This window comes from Olea europaea, unplaced genomic scaffold, assembly GCF_002742605.1.
Source record: "Olea europaea var. sylvestris unplaced genomic scaffold, O_europaea_v1 scaffold3077, whole genome shotgun sequence".
Classification (NCBI taxonomy): Eukaryota; Viridiplantae; Streptophyta; class Magnoliopsida; order Lamiales; family Oleaceae; genus Olea; species Olea europaea.
The window spans coordinates 18,510-40,256 of record NW_019249493.1 but is presented as its reverse complement, the minus strand read 5'-3'; the positions used below and the strand labels follow the sequence as shown (position 1 = coordinate 40,256).

Below are 21,747 nucleotides of genomic sequence, written 5' to 3'. Positions count from 1 at the left end.
GGTTTTTTCGCTATAACTATTTCCGAATAAGTTCGAAAATTAATTTGAAAATTATCTTTGGCTAAATAAGTAACTAAAATGTAAAATTAATTTGTAGTGACATTAAAGAACAGCCAAACATTCTTATTCAATAATCTACCTCGCTGTTCTTAGTTTGCATAATATCCAATCCAAGCAAAAGCGATAATCCCAGTCAAAATAATTATATCATAAAGAACAAAATCCTTCTAGTGAAACTCACACAACATAAATAGTCCAAAGAAAATATGAGAAACGAATCCCAATCACAGCCAGCTAGTAAATATATGAATACAGTAACAAAAATCGTCACTACACCGAGCAAACGGATCTATTGTTGAAACGCAGTAATAACTACTTCGGTACGAAAAGCCCTCTTGTTGATTGACATAATCCATCACGTCACGTGTAGTATGAAGCCCTTTTATTTTCAAGAATTGGCACCTATGGGACGGGTGCAACTTGTCTCGACATCTAAGTTGAAAAGGGTAATCCCGCAAGCTTACGTTGATAATTGAGTTAATCATCAAGGTAATAATAAGATCCAGCAGACTTCTGCTCCCTGTCCTTGGTTGAATCCAGTTTGTTGATTCTTGGGCGGTAATTTGTTGGGTCTCGTCTAAATGTAATGTCCAATTGCTGCGTGGAAATGATGAAATGATTCACGAACGAGTAACTAGAATAAAGATAATAATTAAATAAATAAAACCAATTAATGAAAATAAAGTTAGGTGGCTCACAGATAAGAATAGGTTCATCCCACTCAATAATGATTGGGGTGAATTGGCAGTACAATCTATTGATGGCTTCCCCTCATACACGATCACTCTATCTGCCAGGTATGTTGCCATTATGAAGTCATGCTCGACCACAAATGCTGTTTTCTTTGCATGAAGTATGAACCTCTTTATGACTTTAGAAGCAACTATACGCTGCTCAGAGTCGAGATATGCACTTGGCTCATCTATCAAATATATGTCGGCAGGCTGCATTGCAAATGTAGATACAAAAATTTATACAGGTGCTTTTAGCATATTTGAATCATCGAGGAAACCATTTTTTGTTTCAATATTCGTATCAGATTTTTTCTAATTTTTCAATTTACTCTACGAGAGTATACAAAGCATGTACACTGAAGAAAAAGGGCACCTTCTGTTTGTTTCAAAATAATTGAAATGCAAGGGAGAAAAACACAATTTTCAAATTGTTACAATTGATGAACTACTTAAGCACTGACAAGGATTAAGTCTACAAAGCTATTCTAGAAAAGCATGTTGCTAAAAAGAACCTATGCCTTTTGGGCTTTTTTGGGAAGTATGTGCATAAATCATAAAAGGTGATTTTAAAAATGGCCAAACATGCTCTAAAGCTAACAGATTAAGAAAAGTACAAAAAATGCCATATCATTTCTCAAATGTCCCAGGATTAAAGGCTAGTATAGGGAGTATTAAACAACTTCGCCATCTAGACTTGTGTCCTAACATAATTCTTAGATGAAATGTGGAAAGACTGACCAATTCATAGCTCAGAAGATGCCGTGTTTTGTCTATTCAGCATAAATCTTATAACTACAAATATGGTTGGCAGTGCAACCCTACTTCCACAGGCAGCAATGTCATTGATTTTCTAGCTTCAGCCGACAAAATGCAAGTAAATAAAAAGTAACATAATCATTAACAGAAACACATTGACAAGAAAAATCCTAGGGCATAAGGAATGCATTTCCTTACTTGCAAGCATAATTGTCGCCAACCAATTGATATCAAGCTAATAATATTCAAATCAATCATGTCTCTTTTTTTAACAGTAGCAAATTTGAAGCGAAAATATTAATGATATGATTTAATACTCAAAGAAAGTGTACCTTTCCAAGGCATAGGGTCAAGGCAACTCTCTGCAACTCTCCACCAGAGAGATTCACAACCTCTTGATCCATTAGCTGCTCAATTTGGAGTGGCTTCATAACATCAGACACAAACTGAGGATGCATATATGAATCACGAATTTTTTGATGTAGCAGGTGCCTGACGCTATTTTGAAACTTTGGGCTGATTTTCTGTGGCTTGTAAGAGACATTGAACTCAGGTATCTCCACATCAGAGTCTTCTACAGTATCAGGTCTCAATAGGCCAGCCTGCCATTCAACCAGAGAGATAGTAGAACACATTTATCATAAATATTGATTTAATTTGCTGCACATTTCAGGAAAAGTAAACATGATAAAGAGGAAGAGTACCAGCATACGGATAAATGTTGTCTTTCCTGTCCCATTCTCACCAAGCATAACAATGATCTGAGAATCAGTAAATTCACCCTCGACAACCTTAAGTTTGAAATTGCCCTGGGTTTTAGTCATTGTTGGGTACTTATATCGTGCATATGTTTCAATTTCCTCAGCACTTTCTTGTGGTGTCTCAGCAACCTGAGAGAAGAATAATACACCGATGTCAGCTCTGTTACAAAAAAAATACTAGTCACTAGCACCAGAACATAATTTACCTTAAAAGTAAGAGATTCATCCCGAAATCTTAGATTTTCTGTGGGGACAAACCCAGCCAAAAAAATATTAATTCCTTCTCTGACAGAGAACGGAAGAGTAACAACCCCGTATGCACCAGGCTTGCCATAAAGGCAGCAAATGAAGTCTGATAAGTAATCCAGCACACTGAGATCGTGCTCTACGACAATTACATAGCTGAGAAGAAAAATATCAACCATGTAAAGTCTTATATAGAAAGCTGCAACATTAAATAGTGAATACATGAAGAAAATTGATGCATAGACACGGGGACATTGTAAAACCTATTAGCCCGGAGCAAAGATCTGATAACCTGGGCAGCTTTAAGCCTCTGTCTCACATCAAGATAACTTGAAGGCTCGTCAAACATATAAATCTCTGCATTCTGTATTGCGACAACAGCAATAGCAAACCTCTGAAGCTCACCACCAGATAAATCTCCTACATTACGTTCCATAACCTGATTCAGCTCAAGATCAAAACAAAGTTCTGCTTTCATATCTCTCTCATCTTTCTGCTCTAGCACTTGGCCAACATTGCCTTGGACAGCTTTTGGAATGTGATCAACGTACTGAGGCTTGATGATTGCCTGCTCAGGAGAAATTTATATTACAGCTAGAACTAGCAGAATAATTTCATGCAAAACCTACAGTTATTGAGACACTTATGGAATGCCATATAGCAACATTGTGATTAAACAGGAAGCAAAAACCATTAAATTGAACTTTTAGCCGAGCTTCATCATCAAGTGACTTTATGTTAATTTGTCCAATTACCAATATCGATAGGTAAATGATTGTAGGCAATTGATTATTCAAGTTATTAATAGTATCCACAAAAATATGGTGATTGATCTCCAATTTCCAAGACAGGAACTCAATAAAACAAAAGACTGGAACCACACAACAAACTGATTTTGGTGATCCTACAAGACAGCACTTAGATCTATTCCAAACCTTGATTTTGAATCAAATATCATAATCAGCATCAATCTAATAGAAATATAAATGGATATCAGATTTTGTCACATAATGAATTTTAATGAAATTTTTCTTTATGTTTTAAAAAAACAGAAAGAGAAAGTTTTGTTCAAAAGGGATCTTTCATCTCGTGCATAGCATCCTTAAAGGATAACCAAAGTTCAATGTCTGAAAAACAGGGCTGCACAAGAACAGCGACACAGACAATTCGTAAAATTTCAAGCCATTATACAGAGCTGAAATGCAAGCTGTAGAATTTTGGGATCGGGAACCATGTAGAAAGTGTGTCTAGCTTCCACAAAATGAACAGCTCGTCTCAGCTTTGTACTAGCTCAGAGATAGATAAAAAACGTTTATCTAAAGTAAGAACAGGGAAAAAAAAGGACAGGCACGCACAGTATTTGATATTACCATTCAGTTTTCACATCATTAAAAATTGAAATCGCTGGATGCTGTAAGTCAGATGTGACATCAATAATTCAACGATGAAGGTCGACTGGAATACAGTTTCCACAGTGGTTAAGGTCCTAATCTAGTGCTTCACAAAAATCAGACTCGTATAGTCTTAAGCAACAGGCTTTTTTCACACTCCTAATAGCAAGTTTATGCTAGAAGTGGATATAAAACTCATATTCCATCAATCACAGAACCAATGCTATACAGTCACGTTATCTGTTAACCCAGGAAAATGCAAATGAAATCATATATCTGTGACAAGAAGCAACCACTAGAAACATAGAATCATTATTTTGTCCGGTTATATGGAGAAACCAGGACAGAAAACAAGGAGTCAGGGAAGTACAGTCATCAAACATCAACAAAAATAGCCAACGTCATAAATGTATTTTATCAGAACAGACCTTCAAATTATCTTCCAGAATGCGAGTAAAGTAATTCTGCAGCTCAGATCCTCGGAAGTAAGTCAAGATCTCTTGCCAATCAGGAGGGTTCTGCATGGCGAATTAGCACAGAAATGGTATTCAGTGTGTTAACCTCATAAAGGGGAAGGGAAAACTTAGCTTTTTAGAAATAAAATTACATTGAAACGCCCCAAATTAGGTTTCAATTTTCCAGCCAAAACTTTAAGAGCGGTTGATTTTCCAATGCCATTCGTTCCAACCAAGCCAAGTACTTGTCCAGGTCTTGGGACAGGTAACCTGTGAGGAAATACACAATGATGATAAGTTCTGTACAGCTAAAAGTCAATTATCTCAGAACCTGCAGTTAATCTGACCTGTGCAATTTAAAGGTATTTGGACCATAACGATGGGTAGTATCCTTATCCAAGTCTTTCGGTAGATTGATGATCTGGATGGCTTCAAATGGACATTTCTGAAAAACAAGAAGTAAGCAGCAGTCAACAAGCCCATCCAGCAAACTCGTTGTCAAGCAATGAGCAACTGACATGAATATCTTGCATCACACAAACCTTAACACATATACCACATCCAATGCACAACTCCTCTGAGATGAATGCTATTTTGGAGGCAGCAGTAACCTCAATGCAAAGCTTACCTGCAGCCATACAGAAACACTGGTGGGCCAACAAAAATGCCAACTATGGCAAATCACATTCAATCCCACTAATGAAGAATCTTCAATCAAGAAACCACGCCATTTTGCACAAATTAGAAACTAGAAAGCTTTTCCACTTTGGTAAACACAGAGCCCAAGAGAATAAAGTTAGAGATTAATAGTCCGTATACATATACAAGCATCTTAAATTCTCTATTCCTGTTTGTATAACTAAGAGTGTAAAACCAAACGATGCATCTCCAACATGCAGATGCATTCAAATTCTAGACAAATGAATGTAAAAGGAGGGTGAAATAGGACGATAGAAGAAACATGCACTAAGGTCAGGAAACAATAATATATTAGGTCACCAAAGCAGTACCATCATTTTATTTTAAAAATTAACTTGATACGAAACAAAAATACAAATTTTACACTGTAAGAGATGAGCAATCCTCCTCTAAATGATCAATTAACAGACTAATTCCAGACAAATATCCTGTTTAATGCTCCTTGGTCATAAAAAGAAGCATAAAAGTTAGTAGAAGAAATATACTTCACAGTCCGAATTCCAAATTCAGAATGTACAAGGGTATATGCTCAGACGTGCCAAATATTGTATAGTACTTCACTTATTCTTTTTGACAGAGTAACATAACCTAGCATTAACAACAAAATTATTGGTAAAAAAAAAAAAAGAGTATACTTTGTTAGCATTCGTGGTTAACTTATCAAACTACATTTTTGATAAATATTGTCAATCAATATTCACATTCTACAACAAGGGTAGGATTTGGACGGGTAACAAAAAATTAGAGCCTAGCTTTAACTGAACATGTTGATCTAATGGGATACACAGTGCTGCATTTGGATTTATGGGTTTCAATTCGTGGTACTTTTAAAAGGTTATGCCTTAATTACCAGCATCTGTTAATCAAATTGTCAAAGAAGTCATATGATGAAGTTCCAAATAGTCAAGAATCCATGGAATTTAATATTACACTACTATTATATGGATTTCAAAACCATTATAAAAGACCCTTGGACAATCTGGATTAAAGAAATTTGAACTTGTCCGAATGGATAGAAATCTTTCACTAATTCAATGAAGCATTGAATTGATTCCTCGATGTTGTTTGGATTAATGGATTTGTCTTTGAGAATCGACTTCAGTTTGAGAAGATGTTATAAGCCAGAATTAATCCTTATATTCTACTCATGGCTCGTTTGATTTTTTTAATCAAGTAAACTTTTTCCCCAAGTATGTAATAATTTTCCATATTATTTCAGTTGCTCTTACGATTGAAAATGGTATCAGATTCATCAGCTATAATTCTTGAGAAATTGTCCTGTTCCAGGCATTCCTCAAAAGAATCTTTGAATGGATCCTTCTTCCCGTTCTTTTTCCTTATTTTACCCTTAGCTCGAATTCTACTCTTAGGATCAACTCTTATGTTCGAAATGTCCCAATAATAAGATTTGTATTTCACAGAAAATACAACTATTCGGTTCAGTTATTGGATTTGACCAGAAAACGCAAACGAATTATTTATTTCAGTAAAAGGAGGCAAAGCAAGTCCAGTTGTAAAATACATCTGCATCGTTGTCCCAGATTTTATTTATAAGAGTACATTTATTTCATTACTATCCATGAAATTCATGTAGATGTCCATAGATTGCAAACCAATTTCATAACCATGACCAAAAAAAAAATAAAACCTCTTCCAAACCCATTCCAAAACTGAACAAATAAAATCCCGCAAAATTAACAAACTAATCAAAATTTTATATCATAAAATACACACATATAAAAACAAAACCAAGCATACAAGGAAATTACCAGTTTTGACGACAGGGCAGCTCTTTTTACACTCCTGACGGCACTTTTTCGGCTTGCACTTGTCGGAGCTCACTATAGCGATACGCGTCAACTTCTGATCCGACATCTTTCTCCGTTGCCTTTTTCTATTATCGATAAATTTAAAAAAAAAAAAAAAAAAGACGCATCAAAATCCCAAACCTAAATTGATTAATTAAATAAACAATATTTACTAGGAATATAGAAAATACCCGATTAATGGAAAACTGTAAACTGTATAGAGAAGGAAATGGAGAGAAAATCAGAGAGGCGTGTGGCAGGAAGAAGCGTTACGCTGTTGTCTTGGGTACTAGGGTTCCAACGATATAAAGAAGAAGAATCTTTGGGGGTGGAACCAGTAATTCTTAATATTTGTCTAAAAATAAATTTTTAGTGACGTCCTAAATGTCAAGGGGTCGTATTCAGTCCATGTTTGGCCATTAAATTAAAATTCTTTTTGTCCTCCTTCTCCTATTTATTTATTTATTATTATTATTATTTTTTTATTACCGTGGGTATTTGGATCAGTTTACGCACACTTTGACTAATTCGACGAAACCCTAAATTTTACAATTAAATATTCAACTCAGTGGTCCTAAAAGGATTCGAATTAATGACCATTGAAAAACAAATTCAAAAATTGACCACTGAATTACTCTTTAAGGTTTTTTCCTCTCTTCTTCTCAATCTTATATTCTCCAATAAAATAATATTATACGTAAATCTAAATTTTTTTCTTTTTTTAATCATATATTCTCCAAAAATATTATTATTTCCCTCATTATAATTTAGAATAATGAAGCTCAAATGGGTGCTCAATTAGAACTTCTTTTGCAATTTTCATGAATTTTTTTATAAATTTATATGAAATTAAGGGACGTCTTTTGAATTTCTATATATTTTCATTTTTAAATTTTTATAGATTTTTTTAAAATTCAAAGAACTTATGAAAACTTTCATTGATAATAGAATTCACGTGGTCCTGAAATAATAAAGTGAAATTCTCACATAATTTCACAATTTTCCTTCACCTTTTTATATGATAAATTGGTTTAAAAAGAAAAAAAATTTAAGTCAACTTAATTAAAAAAAATAATGCTCAAAATATTATTCTTTTATAAAAATAAATAAAAAATTAAATATTCAATATTATCAATATGACGTACCTTTAATGAGTAACAAAAGAAGCTAATTATCAAAATATTTAGTTACAATTTAACTTTCCATAAAATAAATAGAGAGGGAAAAAAAGGGAAAATAGAACAGATAAAATCAGTAGAAAAAAATTACTTTTAATCATGACTCTAATATTCGTAGAAGGAAAAAAGGAATGGAAATATAAAAAAATAAAAAATACATATTAATTTTTTTATTTTATTTTTTTGTCAAAGTCTCCTGAAATCTTGGAATAAATGAGTGACAAATTTTGAGATTTTATTTTAGTACTTTTTGTTTAAAAGTTAATACCCTAAAGACTTTTATAAAAGTCATTAACAATGTAAATATCCAAAGAGTTATAAAAGTTTTAATTGAATATAGAAGTTTCAGTTGAATACATCAATACTTCTAAAGAATCTCTAAAAATCTACATTGAATCCATTAAACTTTTTAAGTCCCCGTTTGGCCCTTTTACAGAATAATAGGCTAACATTACGAGCTAATTAGTCTCTAATTAGCCTAATTTCAGTAGCTAAATTAACGTAATTAACTAGAGAGATTAGCATACCTTAGAGAGATTATACATGTATATATATCGTGATTTCCAATGAATAATATATAGAAAAAATTCCCCAATTCTCTGTTCAATTACATGGTATCAGGGCTACTCTGAATCTTGTGGGATTGAGTCTCTTGATTTTCGGTACCAACTTTAGAGAGGTCAAGTGACCCTTCGCAATTGTCGAAGTGTATCGACTGGTGGTTTGTTGGTGCTGTTGGAAATTTACGATTGCCTTAGTGCGGTGAGCATGGACGGAGCTGACCTTCTGTTTTATCTGTGTAATTGAAGTCTGTGGTCGATCCCAAGGTTGTCATCGACCTCCTTTGCCCTCGACGATTCTCCATTGAGCGGAAGCAGCCGACTTAGTGTGGTGCCGGTGCTCTGCTGCGTGTGACTCTCTCGTGCGAGTCTCGTTCCTCGAATTCGTAGCTGGAAAATTTCTTATTTTGACTGCTTTCTTTGCGATTTCGATGGTTTTCTGTGTGGAGGTTTCTGATTTTCATTGTTGACGATTGGAGATTGTGGACTTCTGTGGTGAAGGTAATAAAGTAACATGAATTTAATTAGGCCAAGATTTGTTCATTAACTGTTGGGTTAAATTGAATTTAATTGGGTTCTGTATCACGGGCTTCTCTTTGGATAATTTCTGACTTGATGGATTATTTGTGGACTTTTGTTTGGGTTGGATTAATTGTGTCTTTCAATCTGCCTATTATTGGATAATTGAATGATAATTGAGTTCAAGGGATCTGTGAGCGAGATCATTCCAGTGATGTCCAAAATCACTGAACATAAATTGAATAGCACTAATTATCTGGAATGGAGTAAGACGATTAGAGTCTATTTAAGGAGCATAGACAAAGATGATCACTTAACTAAAGATCCATCTAAAGATGATACCAAACAAAGTTGGTTGAGAGAAGATGTAAAACTCTTTTTACAAATCAGAAATTCCATCGACAGTGAGGTAATTGGTTTAATTAATCACTCGAATTTGTAAAAGAGCTAATGGACTATCTGGAGTTTTTGTATTCCTAGCAAAGGAAATGTGTCAAGAATTTATGAAGTTTGTAAGGCTTTTTACCGTGCTGAAAAGGAAACCAAGTCCCTCAAAACTTATTTCATGAACTTTAAAAGGACGTATGAAGAACTTAATATGCTATTGCCATTCAGCATTGATGTCAAAATTCAGCAAGTTCAAAGGGAGCAAATGGCGGTTATGAGCTTCCTGACTGGTCTTCCTCCTAAATTCGAGACTTCCAAATCTCAAATTCTCTCTAGCTCTGAAATTCCCTCTCTTAAAGACGTCTTCAGTAGAGTCCTATGCACTGAAAATACATCACCTATTCAGCAAAATAATGCTCTTGTTACCAAAGGAGAGGGAAGTGACTATACAAGGAGGCCCAACAATAGGGGAAGAGGAAACAAGACTACTGATAATCGTAACAATGATTCAAGGAACGTTGTGTACTACTACTGCCATGAGCTAGGCCACACCAAGCCATACTGTAGGAAATTGCAGAATCGCAATCAGAGAACTCAAACCACCAATGTTGCTGCTGCTCTTAGTTCATCTTTTGAGAAAACTGCTATGATATCAGGTGATGAGTATGACAAATTCTCTCAGTATCAAGAATCATTGAAGGAATCCACTCCAGTTACTGCCCTTGCTGAGTCAGGTAAAACATGTCTTATCTCCTCTTCAAAGAAATGGGTGATTGATTCAGGGGCCACAGATCACATGACAGGTAATTCTAGTACCTTCTCTAGCTTTCGATCACACAAAGCTCCCTCTCCTGTTACCATAGTTGATGGGTCAACCTATAACATTGTGGGATTTGGAATTGTTAAACCAACTTTCTCTATTACCTTGTCATCTGTTCTGAGTCTACCAAAACTTGCTTTTAATTTGATCTCTGTAAGTAGACTTACCAAGGATCTTAATTGTTGTATCTCATTCTTTCCTGATCATTGCCTTTTTCAGGATCTTATGACGAAGCAAATTATTGGTAAAGGACATGTATCTGATGGTCTTTATATTCTTGATACGTGGGTGCCTCGATTAGTTGCTTGTTCCAGTACCAGCTCCCCAATTATAGCACATTTTCAGTTGGGACATCCATCTCTATCTACATTGAAAAAACTATACCCTCAATTCCACGATGTATCTTCACTAGATTGTGAGTCATGTCATTTTGTAAAACATCACCGTAGCTCATTAGGTCCAAGAATTAATAAACAAGCTGAGTCTACTTTTGAGTTGGTTCATTCTGATGTTTAGGGACCATGTCCTGTTGTGTCTAAAACTGGGTTTAGATATTTTATTACTTTTTTGGATGATTTTTCTCGAATGACATGGATTTACTTTATAAAAAATTGATCTGAACTGTTCTTTCATTTTTATGCATTTTATGCTAAAGGCCCCATTTGGTAGGGATTTTTTGCCCCAAAAAATTGATTTTTTGACCGTTATTTTACTATTCAAGCCGTAATTTTTGACTTCTTCTCTCACATGTGGACCCCACTTTTCTTCGAACGGTCAAAAAATCAATTCTCAAAATTCCTACCAAACGGGCCCAAAATTGAAACCCAATTTAATACTTCTGTGCATATACTAAGAAGTGATAATGCAAAAGAATATATGTCAGACTCATTCCAGACTTACATGACTCAACATGAGATTATTCATCAATCCTCTTATATTGATACTCCTAAAAATGGAGTTACTGAGAGAAATAATAGACATCTACTTGAAACAGCTTGAGCTCTCCTGTTTCAAATGAAGGTTCCTAAGCAGTTCTGGGCTGATGCCGTCTCTACAACATGTTTTCTGATTAATCGCATGCCATCTACAATACTTAACGGGGATATTTCATATAGTATTCTATTTCCAAATAAGTCATTGTTTCCAGTGGAACCACAGGTATTTAGAAGCACCTGTTACGTTCGTAATGTAAGGCCATTTGTTACTAAACTGGATCCAAAAGTCTTGAAGTGTGCTTTTCTAGGGTATTCTCGTCTTCAAAAAGGGTATCGATGCTACTCACCTGATCTCCATAAATACCTAGTTTCTACTGATGTGATCTTTTTAGAAAATACACCATTCTTCTCCTCTCACTCCATCTCTACAAGTCAGGGAGAGAAAGATGAGTGGCTAATCTACCAAATCTCACATCCAAGTGCTTCTATTGAGCAATCAGATGATGGTGCTTCTCTTACATCTCCCGGAACCTCTAATGAGCGACCTCCTACTCAAGTAAAGCCGCCTATTATCCACGTTTATACCAGAAGGCAAGAGAACAATGATACATGTCCTGCACCAGCTACTTCGTCATCTGATTCTCCAAACGACCTTGACCTTCCCATTAGTCTTTGCAAAGGTAAACGTCAGCGTACTCTCCCTAAATCTATTTATCCCATAGCTAACTTCATTTCTTACGACCATCTGTCTCCTGCGTCTAGTTCTTTAATTGCCTCTTTAGATTCAATCTATATGCTTAGAACAGTAAAAGAAGCCTTGAGTCAGCCTGGATGGAATAATGCAGTATTTGAGAAGATACACGCTCTAGATGAAAATCACACATGGAAGTTAGCAGATATGCCTAAAGGCAAGAAAGCTGTGAAATGCAAATAAGTCTTTGCTGTCAAGGCCAATCCAGATGGTTCTGTAGCAAGACTTAAAGCCAGACTTGTTGCAAAAGGATTTGCTCAGACTTATGGAGTGGATTATAATGATACCTTCTCTCTGGTGGCCAAACTTACATTTGTCCGTCTATTTATATACATTGCTGCATCCCAAGATTGGCCCTTACACCAGTTGGATATCAAGAATGCATTCCTTCATGGTGATCTCCAGGAAGAGGTATAAATGGAGCAACCACTTGGATTTGTTGCTCAGGGGGAGTATGGGAAAGTCTGTCATATAAAGAAATCTCTGTATGGTCTAAAACAGAGTCCCCGTGCCTGGTTTGGCAAGTTCAATGAAGTAGCTCAAGAGTTTGGGTTGAAGAAGAGCAAATGTGATCACTCAGTCTTCTACAGACAGTCAGCAGCTGGCATTATTCTTCTTGTTGTTTATATTGATAACATTATCATTACATGAGATGATTGCGCAGGAATCTCCCCTCTCTAGTTATTTCTGCATACCAAATTTCACACAAAAAACTTGGACCAACTAAAATATTTTTTCGGAATAGAAGTAATAAGAAGCAAAAAAGGGATATTCTTGTCTCAAAGAAAGTATATACTTGATCTGTTGGCAGAAACCGGAAAGATGGGAGCCAAGCCATGCAACACTCCAATGGTTCCTAATGTACATCTTACAAAAGATGATTGTGATTTCTTTGATGATCCAGAAAAATACAAGAGACTAGTTGGGAAACTAAATTATGGGAAACTAAATTATCTTACAGTGACTCGTCCAGATATAGCTTATGCTGTCAGTGTTGTTAGCCAATTTATGTCTGCACCTACAGTAAATCATTGGACAGCATTGGAACAAATACCGTGTTACCTAAAAAGAGCTCCTGGCCTTGGTATAGTGTGTGACAATCACGGACATTTTTGCATTGAAGGCTTTGCAGATGCTGATTGGGCTGAATCTAAAATTAATAGACGGTCTACTACAGGATATTGCATCTTCGTTGGTAGAAACCTTGTGTCCTAGAGGAGCAAGAAGCAGAATGTCGTATCCCGATCCAGTGCAAAATCGGAGTACAGAGCCATTGCCCAGACTACATGTGAAATTTTGTGGATACAACATCTTCTAGCCGAGGTTGGATTGAAGCCTTCGGTACCAGCAAAACTCTGGTGTGACAACCAAGCTGCCATTCATATCGCCTCAAATCCAGTATACCATGAAAGGACTTAACACATTGAGGTCGACTGTCATTTCACTTGTGAGAAAATTCAGGAAAATATAATCTCTACTGGTTATGTGAAGACTGGTGAGCAACTTGGGGATATCTTCACAAAGGCATTAAATGGGACTAGGGTTGAGTATCTTTATAACAAGTTGGGCATGATTAATATCTATGCTCCAACTTGAGGGGGAGTGTTACGGAATAATAGGCTAACATTACGAGCTAATTAGTCTCTAATTAGCCTAATTTCAGTAGCTAAATTAACGTAATTAACTAGAGAGATTAGCATATCTTAGAGAGAGATTGTACATGTATATATATCGTGATTTCCAATGAATAATATATAGAAAAAATTCCCCAATTCTCTGTTCAATTACAGGCCCTCATTATTTGATATTATGATTTTTGGAATAGTACTTTTTAAAGAATGTGTGGTTGAAAAAGAAGAAAATATTTTTGATTTAGAAAAATATTATTTTTATTAGAAAATGTGTGGTTAAAAAAAATAGATATAGAAATATATTATAAATTTGAACAATGCTTGATGTACAATTATTTTGACAACATTGTTGACAATATGCCATGTGGCATGTTGTCATCAAACAGTTTAAAAAATAATTCATATTTTCAATCACACTTTTTTGCCACAAACAACATTGTCAACAGTGTTATACAAAAATATTATACAAAAAGATTATTTTTATAAATTTAATGAAGCTCAAACGAGGGCTAAATTTCAAAGAGTTTTTAAAAATCTCGATTGAATACACCCTCCAAAATGTGCAATAAAAGAAGGATTATTCTTAGTATACATCACCAAGTATATAAGAGTGTTCATAAGGGTGCCTATACACCGCAACCGGGGCACTGGGTGTCCGTAATGGACACCTTTATGTACCTCTTATATATACCAAGAATAACACATAAAAGACTATCTTTCAATCCAAAAATCAACTTTTTGTTAATAATTTAACCGATTTAAAAAGAAGAAATGATCTTTAACTTTTAATTACTTTTTAAAAAGGAAAATTTTTACAAGGTTTAAACATTTCAAAAATGTACATCACAGTCTCAAATGTTTTAACACTTGTTTGGTATTGATTAAAATCAAGATTTTATTTTAAATCAAAGTCAACAATTAATTTTAACCGCATATTTGTGGGACCCACAACTTTTCAACCACATATTTCATCAATTTTTTGCAAAATTTACTAGAAATTTGAATTTAATCCCTACCAAACAAGGGTTTAACAAATGTGCATTAGAAAAACTTTTAATGATTTCCATCCAAAAATATGTTAATTAGCTAAAGTTTAAACGTATGATCTTAATCTGACCAATTTTACAGGGACAAAATGGATTGTTGTGTAACATCATCGTGTGTGTACATTAATTTTTTGAATAGTAACATTAACTTTAAATAATAACTTGACTAGTTAGACCTTGAATAATTACAATTTTTCTTGAAAAAGATCTCAAAGAAATATTATGAAAAATATAAAGTTAAAAACAGATGATATATTACAAGGAGAATTCTTATATCTCTGAGATTACACTGTGTCTTTTTTCTCAAAGAGTTTCTCCTTTATATAGAGGTCTTGAATTCTTCACACTTAAAAGGTTCATCCAATTTGATGAATGAATCTTAAAGGGACAATTGTGACCGTGGTTCACCTGCTTTTAAATATACTCTAAAAGGACAATTATGACTGTTATCCACTTGCTTTTGAATAGACTGCTTTAAAAGACAGTTAGCAGTTCTGTCTATTACTTGCTAAATGCTTTTGAAACTTTAAAGGACAATTATTTCTCTTTTATTGACGTTTTGAAGGACCACTTGAATCGTTGCATTTTCTTTCAAAGGATATACGTTATTGGATCAGATTACCGGTCATCCACCAAATCATCTATATGCCATAACAATCATCAGCGTTTTCTTGGACATAGTATTCAGTGTCTAATCCAAATGAACTTGGAGCTTTCGATGTATTTGGAGCTAATTCTGCTAGAGAGGAAACTTGTCGAGTTAATGGTACAAATTCTTCAAGATCTTCGCACTGAGCAATCATTGCCATCAATTTGTTTATTTATTGTTAGGAATTCTAGAAGCTTTATTTGAGTTCTCTGTAACTTGAATTGCGCGACTTTCAATCCAGGATTACTTTTGGACAATTTCCCACCATTTTATCTTGAGTATCCTAATAATATGTTTTGGGGAATATTGTGTTTCACCGTCTGCTTGAATATGGAAGTCCCAACAAAATATCCATGAGACTTTAAAGATTCTTGAAAATTGAAAAATGATCGTTCTCGTTCTTTTAAAATTTGGTTTCTTGTGCTTTGAAATATTGAAATCCCTGAAAAACGAGACCTTGAAATATCTATTTCTCAATTCCAAAATACAAGAATTAGTTTTTAAACCATGTTGGAAAACCTGTTTGGCGTTCAAGATCAAACATAATAAACCAAGAATGAGAAATTGGTCTGCTATAGAAGACATAATACCATACATGTTTATAATCGAAATAATTAAATTGTGAATGAGATATTTTTTCTTGAACATTGAATTTTTTGCATTCCCATGAGTGTCCCCAATCTTTGAAGGAGAGGACAATTAAAATTTTGAATTTTGAAAAATCTATTTTTATAGAGGTTGGCTTATGAGTTATTTCTGCTAAATTGATATACTGAAGAATGAATTCATAATACGTTTTGGTTTTCTTGATATCATCTAGCAGAAACCAAAATCCTTGTGGAAGTATGTTTTGAAGGCATTCTTCTTTTGATGCAAATCGAGTAGTCCACTGTCTTTTAAGATCGACAGCTGGTCGAGTAATCTTTTTGATGTAGTGTTGAAACTTTTTTTTTTCTTTTTTTTCTTTTTTTTTTTTTTAATTACTGCAGCTGATTTATTGCTGGCCATTTTTAAGTTCCAGTTTTCACAGCCTTTTTGAGGTTGGCTGGGCTTGGGGTTTTTAGGAGTTTTTGGAAGACAAATATCAAATGTTTAATTGTCTTGATAGAATTTTGAAATGATTTTTTTTTTCAGTATATTACCTAAAATTTAGAGTTGTCTTTTTGGACGAAACTAAATTTGCGCTTGAGTTCAAACTTTGTAGTGATAATTGGTCTATCTCTTGAAGTATCTCTCTATTTATAGAATTCCAAACCTTACCTTATAAGAATTTCCTTGTAAAAAGATCTAGTAAAAGCATTAGGTTTTCCATCTAAATATTGAATTTCGAAATCAAAGCATGACAAAATAGATTACCACCTCGCAAATATTAGTTTTGAGATAAGATTCTTTATATCTTTTTGTAGTACATCTTTTGAAACTTTACAATCAATTTTGACAATAAAAGTTTTATATATAATATCATCTTGAAACTTGGTAATACATAGTACTATTGATAAAATTTCTTTTTTGATAGTAAAATAATTCTTTTGAGCACCAATCCATATTTCAGAATGGTATCAGACCTATTGTCGTTGATCTTGAAACTTCTGTTTGAGAATGCCTACGTAACTTAATCGACAATGTAAATGACACACCCTAAAAACCTTTGAAGACTTGTTTTATCTAATATTTCGTCTGAAAATCTACTTGAAAAATCTAAACTTCTTTGAATTGGGGTAATGGTTCCTTGAAAAATTTATGCCGTAAAAACTTAATATTTGTTTGACATAAAATTATTTTCTTAGCAGAAACTGCTAGTGTTGACCTCAAAAAGTGCGCCAACAGATGTCGGTCCCACCCGCACTTGCGTGGGCGAATGTCCAACACGCTAAGACACGTGGACGGTCTAAAACGAGCGGTTTAAAGGGGCGTGGGAGTAGCCAAACGACGCGGGACGGTGACGTATAGAATCCGGCGGGTTGTTCGTAATCCGATTGTACAATAATTACCAACTGGTGCTCGTAAATATATATGTAAAAGTGTATAAACTCGATTTGTGTATTGCAACTAAATGAGAGAGAGTTGAGTAAATGTAGTCTTTAGTATTGATTCTTGCATTAACCTTTGACATTACACAATGTGAGTATTTATAGTGATACATATGAAATGGGAGCCCTTGGATGAAGTGGCACGTGGCCTCATCTCCTTAATTCAAACGTCTGTTCTTAGGTATGGGACTTGACTTGCTAGCTTACGGCGCATTTATTGCTTGCGAAGGTCCTTTATACTAGTGATAAGATTTGACCTTTATGCTTGTGACAAACGTTCCATCAGTCATTCGAATAAGATCTCTGAGCAGACGATCTCTTGGGAGAAGTGATAGTGGAGGAAACTCCTTGTGGTTAGGAGGCTCGCGCATCAGTTTCGGGGCTTCGACCATTTGACAAATACCTCCACCTGAGGACCTCAGCTAAATTCAACAGGTTCCATGCTTTGGGTCATGGGGCTCGGCAGTTGGACTTCGGCAGAGTACGTCGGATCGTGGTGCCTCGGTGGATGGACCTCAGCTCGAAGCAGTTCGAATGTAGCCCACCTCGGCAGGACTCCACGTGGATCAGGATGAGTGGGCCATTGGTCCAGGTGGGTACGACAGGTGTGACAACACGCAACAATAGTCCCCCAAGTCCAAGTATAATCATTAATGTAATGCGAGGCCTTTAATGGAGTAGAAGTTGAAAGAATTTTTGAACCCCAAATAATAGTCCCCCAAGTCCAAGTATAGATATTTATATCATGGTTGGGGTTTGAGAAGTGTTGCCGCGGATGAATGATGAAGAAGCCGAGGTGGTTGAATAAACCGAACCTGCGAGGCTTGTGAAGGCTGAAATGTGATGAAGCCGAAGTGGTTGAGAAAATCGAACCTGCGAGGCTTGATTGCTGAATGGCGAGAAGGAAGCCGAGGTGGTTCAGGAAATCGAACCTGCGAGGCTTTGATGCGGAATGGTGAGGAGAGAAGCCGAGGTGGTTCAGGAAATCGAACCTGCGAAGCTTGCCAAGGTCCAATGGTAATGATTGTGCGTTGGTTGCTGTGCCAATGATTTGATGTTTTGTGCTTGTTTTCGAGGAAAGGTGGCTGAACCATTACGACTTCCACGCTGCTGCCGTCGAATTAAAAATGCAATTATGAGGGCAGTTGGCGTTTCTAGAAGCAGACGCGTTGGAGAGGTGCGTGGGAGGCACGCATAAATCTGAGGCATAGGATTTAAAAACTGTTTGAATTCAACGCCTCGGATTGGATCTGAAATAGAGGGCTCGAATTGACTGAGATTTGATCTGACGGCTGGGGTTTGTCTTAGACCTTTATAAAAGGCGAGAAAATCCCAATTTTCAGGATTTTTGAACACTTTTGCACTCTGAAATTCTCTCAAATCTCCAATTTTCCGGCGTCGAGGTTGTCTGTGATATTAAATTCCGACCAGTCTCCATTTGTGTCAAACTCGTTTAGATATTGTTTGCATAAAAAACCCTTGTTACTGTCTTTATACTGACAAAATGGAGTCCACTTCGGGTAGGGAGCTTGTTACAATGGCGTCTTTAGACTATGGGGTAGGTCATGGGGGGATGTCCGAGGTGGATAGGTATGCCATGGCCGAGGAGGCTGTAGATTATACCTAGGAGTGAGGGGCTTTTAGAGTGCCCTCGAATATGACGGGGAAGAGGTTGGGGGAACTTAGGGAGAGGTACAGTGTACCCCATAACATAGAAATGTTAGTGCCCGAGCTGAACGAGCGGGCCTGCTATCCGAGGCCCGGCTGCGTGGCCGTGAGTGAATACCTGTTCAAGGCAGGTATGCGTCTTCCTCTGCACCCTTTCTTTAGGGCGGTGCTTAGGAAATTCATGCTGTCGCCGACCCAGGTTCTGCCGAATGGGTGGAGCCAGCTGGTCGGCTCGTACTTCCTGTGGAAGGAAGTGTCACTTGGGGAGGACATGCCTCTTCATGTGTTCATGACCCTGTTCCAGCCCCGGGTAATTGGGAAGGAGTCAAGGGGGTGGTACTACCTCACGCCTTGGGGGGCTCACGCACCCTTTGTGGTGGGACTTCCTTCCTCTATCAAGGGATGGAAGGAGTCCTGGTTCTGGGTGCGAGGTAAATGGCAGGCAGTGGAGGGCGACAAAGCCCTGTCATGCACAGTGCCGACCCAGTACTACGAAGCTCGTGAGTCTCCCGACCTCTGCTTGTCTTTTGAAGTCAGAATATGAATTCGTCTAACTGTTGGAGGTTCCTTTGCAGACAGTAGTACGAGGTTTGAGCTCAGCAGGGAGGAATTCGAGGTGATAGAGGACATTTACAAGAGGCCTCTGAAGCTTCGGTACTTCGATCACCTGATTGATAGAAGCAGATACTTTTTGGACTTCGAGCTGATGGCATCCAGAGGTATGAGGCCCCAACACTTGATCCTTTGTTTTTATCCTTATTGTTTCTTATGCTGATGCTGATGCTGATCTGACATATTGTGCAGACAAATTCAAAAAGAGGGAGTACCCAGCTCCGGACATGGCCTCTATCTTGAAGGCCACTTCTACTGCGAAGGCGAGGCCCCTGAAGCTTGGGTCCAGTGGGGCAAAGGAAGTCCGAGGCAGGGTTGAGCGCCTGTCCAAGGACTGCACTCCCAGAGCTTCGGAGGAGGCAACTACTCAGAGGCCAAAGAAGCCTAAGGAGCCTCGGGGCAAGGAGAAAGTCTCTGAGGAGACTAAGAAGAGGAAGCTGGTGCACATCTCCAGCTCAGCTGGCAAGTTTGGGACCTCAGTGTCCCATAGGGCCGAACAGACTGGAGAGCTGAAGCTTCTTGCTGCAGCCTCTAAAGCCATCAAAATGGAGATGGTAAGAGAGGTAGAGGCCGAAGAGGCTAGAGTTGAGGCTGCAAGGCGAGCTGCAGAAGCCACTGAAGAGGAGGCAGCAAAGGAGAAGCCGGTTCGGGAGAAGGGGAAGTCTCCAAACTTCCTAGCTGGGAGGGAGGAAGAGCTGGCCCCAGCCTTGATGGAGGCTCTCCCTGAGGAAATCAGAAGTGCCACCGAGAGCTTTTACAAGTTCTGGATAGAGAGGTGGCAGCTACATGCCTCGTCTTGTGATGCCACAGACTTGACAAGGGCACTGGTGAGCCAAAGCGCCCGAAGCTTTGGCCTCGCGCTCGAATGCAGGGAGGCCTTGAGCGAATTCCAGACCAGGACCCACGCCTCGGAGGGGAAGGCTGCCTCCCTTGCAGAGGAGGTTAAAACTGCTAAGGTCGAGGCCGAAGAAGCCAACGCCCAGAGGGTTGAAGAGGCAGCGAAGCTTGAGTTTGCTTTGGCCCAAATTGAGGCCCTAAAGAAGGAAGTATATGAGTCACAGTGCGAGGTGGCCTCCTTGACAAAGAAGGTGGAGGTCTCCAATGAGCACCAAAAGGTGACTGCTGAGGCTCTTGAGAAGGAGAATCTCTCCTTGGCCGGTGCTTGAGATGCCTATCAGTTTCTCGAAGGCCAGGCGAAGTGGTACATGAACGACGCCTCGGTTTCCAGAGAAGAGGCCCGAACTGCAAGGGAAGAGGCGGTGAAGGAATACATCGCCAATTTCCACACTACAGAGGAGTACAAAAGCTTCAGCTCGTACTGGAGGAACTTCGCCTATGCCGAAGTGCTAGAGAGGGCAGAGGAGCTGTATCCCAATTTGGACCTGGCTCAACTTAGGTCCGAATTTGTGGATGAGGTACCTCAGACCCCAGTTGAGGAGGTCCAAGGTGATGAAGAAGTTGATGCCGAAGCCCCAAGTGCCGAGGCAGAGAAAACAACTACTGATGCCCAAGTTGCCGAAGCCCCTATTGCCGAGGCGCCTCCGTCATCTAGCCAGGCATAGACTAGGTTTTATTTTTCAGTAATTTGGATGTAATGGCCAGAGGCCCTCCTTTGTAACCTTTGGAATATCAATATAATGTCTTTCTTCTTTCATTGTTGCTTTTTGTCTATGTTTTTATACCTCGTTAAACAAATGAACTGGAACTTGATGTAAGCATGAACTAAATAACTTTGTGAGCCTCGGACTGAAATAAATGAGCATAACTTGAGGAGATGAGTTGTGCGAACCTCGGACTTAAGCAAATTAACAAAACTTAAGGAGATGAACTCTGCGAACCTCGGACTTAAGCACATTTACATAACTTAAGGAGATGAACTGTACGAACCTCGGACTTAAGCAAATTGACATGACTTAAGGAGATGAACAGCGTGAACCTCGGACTTAAGCACATTGACATGACTTAAGGAGATCGGACTTAAGCCAACAGTATGAGCCTCGGACTGTAGGGTTGTGGCTTCTCCCTTTGGCGTTCAGCAAGGCCAAAGGGAA

At 37.4% G+C, this 21,747-nt stretch overlaps 2 protein-coding genes across 3 annotated transcripts; one reads left to right on the top strand and one right to left on the bottom strand.

Annotated features, from left to right (window-relative positions):
- Positions 1-187: 187 nt before the first annotated feature.
- Positions 188-7,253, bottom strand: LOC111385056 (ABC transporter E family member 2). 2 transcript variants are annotated; one of them, XM_023009415.1, is made up of 12 exons: positions 7,102-7,253; positions 6,872-6,996; positions 4,946-5,031; positions 4,751-4,848; positions 4,556-4,673; positions 4,377-4,466; positions 2,821-3,125; positions 2,518-2,713; positions 2,255-2,440; positions 1,883-2,152; positions 759-1,004; positions 188-657 (listed from the first exon to the last, which is right to left on the bottom strand). In XM_023009415.1, the coding sequence occupies exons 2-12, from the start codon at positions 6,975-6,977 to the stop codon at positions 538-540; spliced, it is 1,821 nt and encodes a 606-aa protein (XP_022865183.1). In that variant the 5' UTR covers positions 6,978-6,996; positions 7,102-7,253; the 3' UTR covers positions 188-537. The 2 variants fall into 2 exon arrangements, with proteins under 2 accessions (XP_022865183.1, XP_022865184.1); XM_023009416.1 differs by having other exon boundaries at positions 6,872-6,990; positions 7,102-7,239.
- An 11,820-nt stretch (positions 7,254-19,073) lies between these two features.
- LOC111385055 (axoneme-associated protein mst101(2)-like) lies at positions 19,074-21,258 on the top strand. Its single transcript, XM_023009414.1, has 4 exons — positions 19,074-19,179; positions 19,660-19,803; positions 19,889-20,763; positions 20,875-21,258. The coding sequence occupies exons 1-4, from the start codon at positions 19,074-19,076 to the stop codon at positions 21,256-21,258; spliced, it is 1,509 nt and encodes a 502-aa protein (XP_022865182.1).
- Positions 21,259-21,747: the final 489 nt, after the last annotated feature.